The sequence below is a fragment of the Amyelois transitella genome, chromosome W, assembly GCF_032362555.1.
Source record: "Amyelois transitella isolate CPQ chromosome W, ilAmyTran1.1, whole genome shotgun sequence".
Classification (NCBI taxonomy): domain Eukaryota; kingdom Metazoa; phylum Arthropoda; class Insecta; order Lepidoptera; family Pyralidae; genus Amyelois; species Amyelois transitella.
Genome location: NC_083536.1, coordinates 5931874 through 5942829, shown reverse-complemented (window position 1 = coordinate 5942829; position 10956 = coordinate 5931874). Strand labels below are relative to the sequence as shown.

At 33.7% G+C, this 10956-nt stretch overlaps 1 protein-coding gene across 1 annotated transcript; it reads right to left on the bottom strand.

Annotated features, from left to right (window-relative positions):
• Positions 1-6543: 6543 nt before the first annotated feature.
• LOC132904260 (putative nuclease HARBI1) lies at positions 6544-8222 on the bottom strand. Its single transcript, XM_060954187.1, has 5 exons — positions 8129-8222; positions 7904-8036; positions 7680-7824; positions 7275-7422; positions 6544-7194 (listed from the first exon to the last, which is right to left on the bottom strand). The coding sequence occupies exons 2-5, from the start codon at positions 8015-8017 to the stop codon at positions 6957-6959; spliced, it is 645 nt and encodes a 214-aa protein (XP_060810170.1). The 5' UTR covers positions 8018-8036; positions 8129-8222; the 3' UTR covers positions 6544-6956.
• Between the last annotated feature and the right edge of the window lie 2734 nt (positions 8223-10956).

Below are 10956 nucleotides of genomic sequence, written 5' to 3'. Positions count from 1 at the left end.
AATCAATAAATACAGTAAGTTTATTAGCTTATCTCTTAGTAGTCTTTTACGAAGTCCAGGGAAAAGCGAGGAAGTGGTCCTATTCTAAAGTGCTGTGAATCACACAGCTCAAAACGTATTCAGTATAAAACAAAAAAAAAAATAGAAGCTTATTGTGTCTTTGCATTTTTCTTTTAACAAATTAATAAATATAGATTTAGACGGGTCACAATAACCGGTTTCTTTGATTGGTCATCCATCATACATATATCTATATATCCAAAAGTGAGTGGTCTGGTTCTTTAATGTTAAGTTTGGAGTCGAGGTGAAAAAAAAATTATTCAGGCAGTGAAACTAGCATGAATAACAAAAAAAAGGGGTTAACTAGTTTAAATTGATAAACAGTTAACAAAATAGGTTAAGTTACAACTGACCGAAAGCTGAGCTTTTACGCGTCAAGAAATGTGCCAAATGTTCTTTTGCGTTCACAGATGTTGTCCAGATGTCATTATATAAAAATTTTAAGTCGGTAATTGGTTGTCAAAGTTAGAGGCGTGTCTACTATGTATCTTTCCGGGCAAACGACTTTTTCGTGAAACTATAATTCATATACAATTATGTGAAAAATGTCAAAATAGTCAATAAGAAATGTAGTAAATAAAACATGATGGAACGATATTATAAAATATTAGTATACATCATTAGTAATAACAAGTAGATTAATAAAATAGATAAAAGAACAAAACACAATGTAAAATAAGTTAAGAAAAATTGTAATAGATATTTAATAGCATAACAAGTTGTAATAATAAGTAGTAAGTAATAATATGTAACAATAAGGAATGTAAGAATGTAAGAAAAATAAAAGAAAATAAGAGTCAAATTATTAACCCCTGAACATGAGAGGAAAACCGCCATACGGGCATCCCACCCGCAAAAGAGAAATAAGATATAATAAGAAAGATAGGATAATAGACATAAGACGGGAATCCCACCCGTATAAGCAATAAAAGACGACGAATGAATGAGTAGTATGAGGAATGAAAGTACGAGAGGCATAAACGCGAGAACTTGTATGAATGAGACTAGTAGCTATAGGCTCCGATTATGTTGGAGGTTTCTGTATTAAAATAAAAAAAAAAAAAAAAAAAAAAAATACTGTTACATAGAATAGTTAAAAATTATAACATGTGTGTCAGCTTGTATTTTAAGTCTATATTGAACACTACTATGAATCTCAACATATGTAGTATATTGTCTTATGTTATTTATATATATAATATATACATAATCATACATTTTGCTGTGATGAATTCTATTCAATATTTTATACACATATATTTGTCTCACATCATATATAGGGAATATGTATATTTGAATGTTGCATATAGTGTTTATACATTAATAAATTATATAACTAGAAAAAACGGTACACTGTCATATACATATAACTACTTTTATTCATACTTGCTTTCTTGCGGATATTCACCTTTACTAGCTAGAGAATATACTACTCTGTCAAGAAAGTAGCAGGAAAAGATCAATAATACACAAACTGTTTGTTATTCATCCAAATTTATTTTATCACCTTCAAAATATGCTCCTTTAGAAACGATACACTTACGCCAACGAATAATCCAATCATCAAAACATTTTTTAAACGCTGTTTCCGGAATTGAGGTCAGTTCTCGCCGCGAATTCTCTTTTATGTCTTCTACCGATTGAAAACGGGTGCCACGAAGTGGTAATTTGAGTTTAGGAAAAAGAAAAAAGTCGGCTGGAGCCATATCTGGTGAATATGGTGGTTGCTCGATGGTATTTGTTGAGTGTTTGGTTAAAAATTCGTTCACAATGATGGCCTTGTGCGAAGGTGCATTATCATGGTGCAAAATCCAAGAATTTTCTTTCCACAAATCTGGCCTTTTTCATCGGATTTGCTCTCTTAAACGCCGCATAACACTCAAATAATATTCCTTATTTACCGTTTGACCTTCCAGCAAGAATTCCGAGCGCACAACACCGCGATAGTCAAAGAAAACAGTCAACATGACTTTGACTTTTGAACGACTTTGGCGTGGTTTTTTCGGTTTCGGTTCAGTTGGAAGGCGCCACTCCGAAGCTTGTTGACTAGTTTGCATGTCAAACTCGTAAACCCACGTCTCGTCACCAGTAACAATGCGTTTCATGAATGTTGGGTCGGAATTGACTCGTTCTAGCATGTCCTCAGCGACTCTCATGCGATTGAGTTTTTGAAAAAAATTCAGGTCTTTTGGGACTAGCCGAGCGGCAACATGTTTCATACCCAAATTATTAGTTAAAATGGTACGGATCGACTCGTGAGATACAGAAAGTTCGGTGGCTATTTCTCTCAAAGTTGAATGAGGATTTTCAGTCAGTATTTCCTTCACTTTTGCGATGTTAACTTCAGTTGCAGACGTTGATGGCCTACCAGAGCGAGGCAAATCTTCCATCACATCTCGACCGCTTTTGAACGCTTTGTACCACTCATAAGCACGAGTTTTTGATAAAGTCGATTCACCGTAAGGCTTCTGTAACATTTTCAGTGACTCCGAACACGATATTCCATTGGCAATGCAAAATTTAAGACAAACTCTTTGTTCGATGTTTTTTTCCATTATGAAATTAGCAATACACACTAGATATGATATAACTAAAAATAGCACTGTATTTAATGTAAACAACAGATGCAACTCAAACTCCGCGCCAAAATGGAAAACAGTTGTGCCAATCTAACAACAACAAAAAAAACAAAAATTTGAATTTGGAACCATAAATAAATAATCCATTCCCGATACTTTTCTGACTGAATGTAAATACACAATATTCACGTGTAGTACCACCCTAAAAACACAAAGCAATTATATAATCGGTCACTTTTGGAATAAATATATAACACTACAGCTTGAATACAATGCCATTAGCTTTAAATATCAAATGTGTGATACAATAAACAATATAACCGAAATGGATACCTTTAATATTGCGAGCTCAATCTCATGTGAAGCCGCGGAACTTACAAAACACTATCAATTACATAAAAGTGACTTTACTGTTGTTTCTCAGAATATCCGGAGTATATATGCCAATTTTGACGATTTCATGGTTAACATGGCATCCTTGGGCTTTGAACCAGATGTCTTTATACTGACAGAGGCTCATATTGATGTCGATAAACCTATACCTACTTTAAACAACTACACATCTTGTGCAAGCACCATCCATTTAAATCAGAGCGACGGTGTTGTTATATTTGCAAAAGAAAAACTTAAGCCTAAAATTAAAGAAGTCAAATTAACCCAAGCATCTTGTCTCCAAGTTGATGTTCTCGGCCACACCATACTTGGTATATACCGTTCTCCTTCCAACACAAACATTGATGGTTTAGTAAACTCCCTATCTGAACACATAAACAGTCTTAAATCTTCTCCTAATATAATTATTGCCGGTGATAAAAATATTAACATTTTACCTAAATCGACAGAAAGGTCACATGAAATACAAAATAGAACATACTATTTGAACACGCTTGCAGTTCATGGCATTCTGTCTGGACACTTGTTGCCTACAAGAAATGCCAACTGTCTTGATCACTTTATGTTGAGAATTAATAATAAAAATCACTCTGCACTTGTCGCTATTCTAAACACCACAATAACTGACCATGCTACAACGGTCCTATTGATTAACAAAGTAAAATTAAATAAAACAGTACATAAAACCACTAATAAAATAAATTATAATACTGCACTAAGTTATCTAAAACAAAAAAATCTGTCAAATCTATTAATGTGTGAAGACCCAAATCAAACAACAAATATCCTTATACAAACGCTAATGGATGCTCTAAAGCAAAGTACTACCATCATCAACATTCCCAAGAGCCAACGAACTGTCAAACCATGGATGACCAAGGGTATCCTAAAATGTATTCGAAATCGAAATAATCTACAAAAACAGTCGCGAAACGACCCAGATAATTAATTTAAGAAAATTACTTACATTAGGTATAGAAATTTTTGTAATAAGCTAATAAAAAAACTTAAAAGAAATTACGAAAGAAATTTAATTTATAGTACAATTAATAACAATAAACTTTTATGGAAAAATATTAACGCGATAACTTATAATAATAAATGTAAAAATCTTAATTAAGAACTATCTAATTTAAAATCTACTCCGATTCAATCAGCTGATTATATAAATAATTATTTTGCAAACATTGGCAATCAACTCGCTAACAATATCCAATCAATTACAACCACAGACGATATAAATATATAACTCAGCAAGCTTCCTAGTCAAACCCAATCCTTCGTTCTTCTGGATACCGATTGTGAGGAAGTTGATAGTATCATAAAGAATCTAAAACCAGATAGTGCGCCAGGATGGGACGGGACACAAAATACTTTCAGGTTCACAGTTTGGTTTCAGAAAGGGAACCTCCACTGAAGATGCAGTGACTTCTCTGACTTCAACCATAGTTGACAATTTAGACAAGGGTCTCAGATGTCTTTCATGTTTCATTGATCTTAAAAAGGCATTTGACACGGTCTCCATTCCCATCCTTTTGGCTAAATTAGAAAAATACGGTATAAGAAATCAACAATTAGATATTTTTAAGGACTATCTCATGAATCGAATGCAGAAAGTAAAGCTTAATGACTGTATTAGTAAAGGCTGTAACGTATACTATGGAGTTCCTCAGGGAAGTGTCCTAGGCCCAACTTTGTTCCTTATATATATAAATGACTTGTGCAATATGGAAATCAAAAATGCTAAAATTATATCTTATGCGGATGATACTGCTATACTATTTTCTGGTCCAAGTTGGGAGGTCACTCGACGAAACGCTGAAAAGGGGATGGCTAAAGTTAATAAATGGCTCAAACACAATCTTCTCAATCTTAATACATCTAAAACCAACTTCATATGTTATAGTATTTATAATAGAACACAACCTAAAGATAATTTCAATATAAAAATACACTCATGTGACATAATTACAAATAGTGTTTGTACATGTCCCATAATAGCAAAGGTGGACCATACTAAATACTTGGGTATAGTTATAGATCAGAACCTATCTTGGTATCCTCAAATAGAACAACTTTCGGGTAGAATATGTAAATTCATCTGATTGTTTAAGACTCTTAGACATATAGTACCAAAATCCCGTATAAAAAATATATATGTATCCCTGGTACAATCTATAATTTCATATTGCATCCCAATCTGGGGTAGAGCTCTAAAGACCAGGTTTTTGGATATTGAGAGATCTCAGCGCTCACTTCTGAAAGTAATTTATTTTAAAAAAAGAACTTTTCCCACTGATTCTCTGTACCAAATGTGTAGTTTGCTTTCGATCAGGAAACTGTATATATTACACTTAATATTAAAAAAACATAAACTCTTACCGCTAAGACCTGAAACGGCTGGAAGAAGAAGACAGGCTGCTGCACTTATACCAATTGCCAGAACTGGTTTCGCAAGAATACAATTCAATATCCGATCTTCTTACTTGTATAATAAAATAGATAAAATAATATGTATATATCGTACTTCATCTTATAAATGTAAAGTAATACTAAAGACTTGGCTTCACCAATTGAGCTATGATGAATTGGAGACGTTTATAAGTAGATAATACCTTGCATAATTATTTAGCATAATTATTCGTTGTGTTGCTGATATGTATGTGTATGGATATATATATATATATATATATATATATATATATATATATATATATATATATATATATATATACATATATATATATATATATATATACATATATATATATATATATACATCCATACACATACATATCAGCAACACAACGAATAATTATGCTATATATATATATATATATATATATATAATTATGTGTATGTATATTTGTATAGTATATCGTATTTGTGTTGTAAACAAATAATACAATTAAATATTAAGTACACACAAAAGTTTAGAAGTTTTTCAGTACATTCATGACCTAGCGATATAAAAGGGCGGAGCCTGCTGGCACAGGCATTCATATGCTTAAAAGTAGGCTCCAACAACAAATCTATGTAAAGATCTGTAATTACTGAATAAATGAGTTTTTTTTTTTTTTTTTATTATTTTAGCTAATAGGACAGCATTAGATGAGTCACGGGTCATAATATTGGAGATAGAAAAAATGAGAGCTGAAGCTGCTCTCATCAATGCCAGAGCTAGTAACACTATTGCCGAAAGCTTTAAATTACTAGTTGAGAGTGTTGACCGCTTCACCAGGCAGGTATATAATAAAATTCCCTTTCCTGAGATTGTCACTATTTGTAATGCCCATACTTTCTAATTTATGCATCACAACCAATTTTGAATTTAGCATTCATCATAATAAAATTAATACTCAATTAATTTGTTTCAGTATTTACGACAACAAGAAGATGAAAACTGATTTTATAATATAAAAATATTTAAGTTTTTGTATAATTAAATTTTAGTAGTAGTAGAGTATTGTTACTTAAGATTTTTTCGTAACTTTTGTAAATTTGTATTAAGTATACATTTTTTAAATATTCAAAAGACTGAAGAGTATATTCAAAGTTTAGGTTTATAATAATTAGTGTAATAAGTTGATATGTACAAATATTGTAAAATGTATGTATGTATTTGCAATTGTAAAATTTGATATATTTCAGTTGATTTTGCTACTTGACAGGAATGGGCATGGAATTAAATGCTGAAGTCAAAGTCAAAGCATTTATTCAGTTATTATCAAAGCTACATACTACTAGCATTTCAGAACAACTACTGAAGGAACGCTGAAAGAAACTCATTCAGTATTGGTCCCTATTGTACCAGATGAACAATTTTTTTTTGTTTTTCCAATAAATAAAGGACACAAGTACATAGTATATTATTTAAACTTAATCATCAATTTCCCTGTTAGACCACAATAGTTGAATAAGAGCTTATCTACGTGCACTTCCCAGCTCTAATTGACTAAGAACAGAGGCGCCACCTCCAGTTCCAGGCATACTACCGCTAGCGCCTTCCTGGCGTCTACGCTCTGCCTCTGCCTCAGCACTGGTCAAAGGTTGAAATGGCAGATTGTGTCTGTTTGCAATGTTATGTAGAACACAACATGCATTTGTTATTTTAGCTGCAACTGTAGGTGAATAATGTAGCTTTCGGTCACCCAGTAAACACCTGCAAAGAATATTAACATTTTAACAAATGCCCTGCTATTGTTAAAGCATGTCATGAAGTAAAATTTTCGTTTTTCTTACCTGAAGCGGCCTTTTAAAACTCCAATACATCGTTCAACTGTATTTCTAGCTGTTAGATGCATGTTTTGATAGTTATCCTCCGGAGTATCAGGCTCTGAATCGGAGACAGGTGTCATCATAATAGGCCTCAGTGGATAACCAGAATCACCTGCAATAACAGATATTAATGTTATGACAATTACTATTTAATATTATACAATAAAATTGAGATTTAAATGAAATATGTAAAAATCTACATATAAGTATTATTTTAGTAATTTAGGTAGGTACATGAAGATTCTTATTTAAGCAAAATATGTCTGGAATTGAAAAATCTTTCTGCATATAGTCTCAATCTTAGGGAAGGTATCTTTATGTATAGCTTCAAGCAAAGATCAGTGAACACAGACAATAAATTATACTTACCCAAAAGATATAAGTCCTCTCCAGATACAGTATGTAGCCGCTCCAAATAGGGATTTAATGGGTGATTTGCCCATATTACACTATCATGTGTAGATCCTGGATAGCTTGAGTCTACATTTAAAATATTTAAATTTGCATCACATACCTGTAAAGGAGAGCAAGGCTTTTGAGTAATTTATTAGTAACTACTGCCAAATTGCATTACCAATAAGCAGAATACTTACTATTTGAACATTTAGAGAATGGTAACCTTTTCTATTATAAAATCTCTCTTCATGTTCATGTGGACAGACTATGGCCACATGTGTTCCATCAATGCAGGCCAAGCAACCTGGCATCTTGAAACGTCTGTAGAACCTAAAAAAATATATAATTATTTATTTGTTGCACACTGTTACATAAAATTAAGTTAAAATGAAAAAACCAAAAGTAAATATTTATAAACTTACGCTCTTTTAATTTGCTGTCTCTCTTGAAGTTTAAAAGGAAAAGAAACATATTTGTTTAGAATTCCTGGCTTATTTAAGGCATTTGTAACCTGCTTCATAGCTTTGGAGACACTGGTCTGTGCAATGCAATGTCTTCGGATGTCCCCGATTTCGGTCTGATAGTCTCCTACCGCATAGGCATAATAAATATATACGGGACAAATTACACTGATTGAATTAGCCTCGAAGTAAGTTCGCGACTTGTGTTACGAGATACTAACTCAACGATAATATATTTTATAATAAATAATAAATACTTATATAGATAAACATCCAAGACCCAGGACAATCAGAAAAAGTTCTTTTCTCATCATGCCTTGACCGGGAGTCGAACCCGGGACCTCCGGTGTCACAGACAAGCGTACTACCGCTGAGCCACAGAGGCCGTCAAATATGAATTCAATGTTCTCCCGTTTGGTCTATGTACAGCCCCATATGTTTTTACCAAATTGCTTAAACCTGTCTTGCGATATTTACGTTTGTCGGGCTTATTGTCAGTCAATTACCTTGACGATTTTTTTTGCATAAGCAAAACATATAGTGATTGCTATTATAACGTACGATCGCGTTCATATCTGCAGTCATAGTTTTAAAATTCTTACGGGTTAAAATAGCGTGCACTGTGGTTCCACTAGATACACACACACATGCATATTTAAAAGAATAAATATTCCTTCAAATGAATACGGTCTTTAATACCAAGGATTACTAAGTAAAACAGTTTATTATTCTATGACATATAACATAACAAAACAGAAGGAGACGATAATCAACGATGGCCGAATTGGGCCCGATAATTGTCGATCGAGATATCGTCGTCTCTCATTATTTGCATAAGATTTGCCTATAGAGGGAAGCCTGCAGTTGCCAGACTTATGTCATTTCAATAAGGTTGAAAGTTTGTCTGCACACGACCCTAACATAGGTAGTGGTTCCTTTGAAAGTTATTGGGTAGCAATTTTTTTACTTCGTGTGAGCAAGTGAGATCTAAGATATATTTGATAATCTCGCTTGCTCACACTCGCTTGTTCTAGTTACTAGCGTTACTTGGATTCCTAAGTTATTCAAGGATTTTTTTTTGTCTATTTTAGTATTACTGGCAATGTTTCAAGGTGCCATTTGAACTAAGTAACTGACTGATTAACTAACTAACTGATATCTAAGAATTACAATCCCCATGTCTTCAAACATGGAAATTAGAAAGAAATATTAAACAGGAGGGAACAAAATAAAACATTCAATAATTAAAATTAATTAGTAAATTTTATTGAAACAGTTTACCTATAGTTTTATTTTCATATTGATGATTATATAAAGCTATACATATAAAGTATATTACACTAATTGTATCATCCACTTATCTCCTGTTATTAAGGTTACAGCTTAATTATTCGTTTTCATAAAGAAAAGATATTGAAGCTGTCCTTAAAATACTATCTAAGTAATTAGTACTTTTAATATAAATTGGCAGAACCTTTCACGCACTATATAGACTCGATGCACAGGGCAGTTGTCTTGCACAAATGATATTGTTGGCATATCATCAACATGAACATGAACATGAACATTGGTACCACACCCAGCCAAGCAAAGCCTGACCCAGTCTAGCTGGATACACCAGGGGGCACAGATTTTATAGGGAGTGACACGCTCAGGGATGGGAGAGGAAGGCCGACCAACCGCAACCAGTCGACCACAATCGACCGACTATACAGCCTATAGCCAATATAGGAATTGAGGAAGACGGGTATTGCGACGGAGGAGAGCGTTGATGTGTTGCGTCTTTCCTTCTTTCTTATTTTCTAATTCTTCTTTTAATGGTTCGTTGTCAGTTTCATTTATTTCGTAGAAATCTCATGCTGCTGTGATGAATTTTGTTATTTGTCGCGATGTCTGCCCATTCTGAAGAATATGTAGTGTAGGATTTCATGAGGCCTTTTTAATAAATTATCCCCGTTTTGATAGTTTTTGTGGTTCGGTTCGGTCGGCTGTTTCAGATCTGCACTCGCCAAGTCATTTCTTGCGCCATCTTCAAGCCTTTATTCTTGTTATCCAAATTTGCCTGTGGCTTTCTCTCAAGTTGGCCGCGTTGTGTCCAATATGAGTTCTTCCAGTTCGAGGTGTTGATTCAGCTTGTAGTGTTGTTTCTAATGTGTCGTGTCTCTTGTATGTGCACTTCCAGTTGTAGCTGGACCCTATGCGTCGTGTTTCTCCAATTAGAAGCATTGATTCCGATGTTATTTCCTCTAGTTTACCGCCCTAGTTTCAATGCCGTCCGTATATTCTCCTACCGTATTTTCCAGATTTCATTTTCGCCTCCAATGCCCGTGTTTCCTCAGGTTCCAATAGGATATCCGTCAGTTCGCAGTATTAACTCTAGTACATCATGTTTTCTCCAATTCATGCTCTTGATTCCAATTTGTTGTGTGTCTTCAGGTTTGCAGTATAATTACAAAATGACCTCTATTAGTTCGCAGCATTGATTCCAATACATAATGTTTTTTCGAATACGCAGTCTTGATTCCAATACGTCATGATTCCTCAGATTTGCAGCATTGCTTCCAATATAATTTCCATCGGTTCGCTGCATTGATTCCAATATATTGTGTTTCCTCGGATTCAATCTTTTGATTTCCATACCTACGTTGCGTTTTCTCAGGTTCGCAGCATTGATTCCAATATGACCTCTATCAGTTCGCAGCATTAATTCCAATAAGTCATGTGTCCTCAGGTTCGCAGCATTGATTCCAATATGACCTCCATCAGTTCGCAGCATTACTTCTAATACT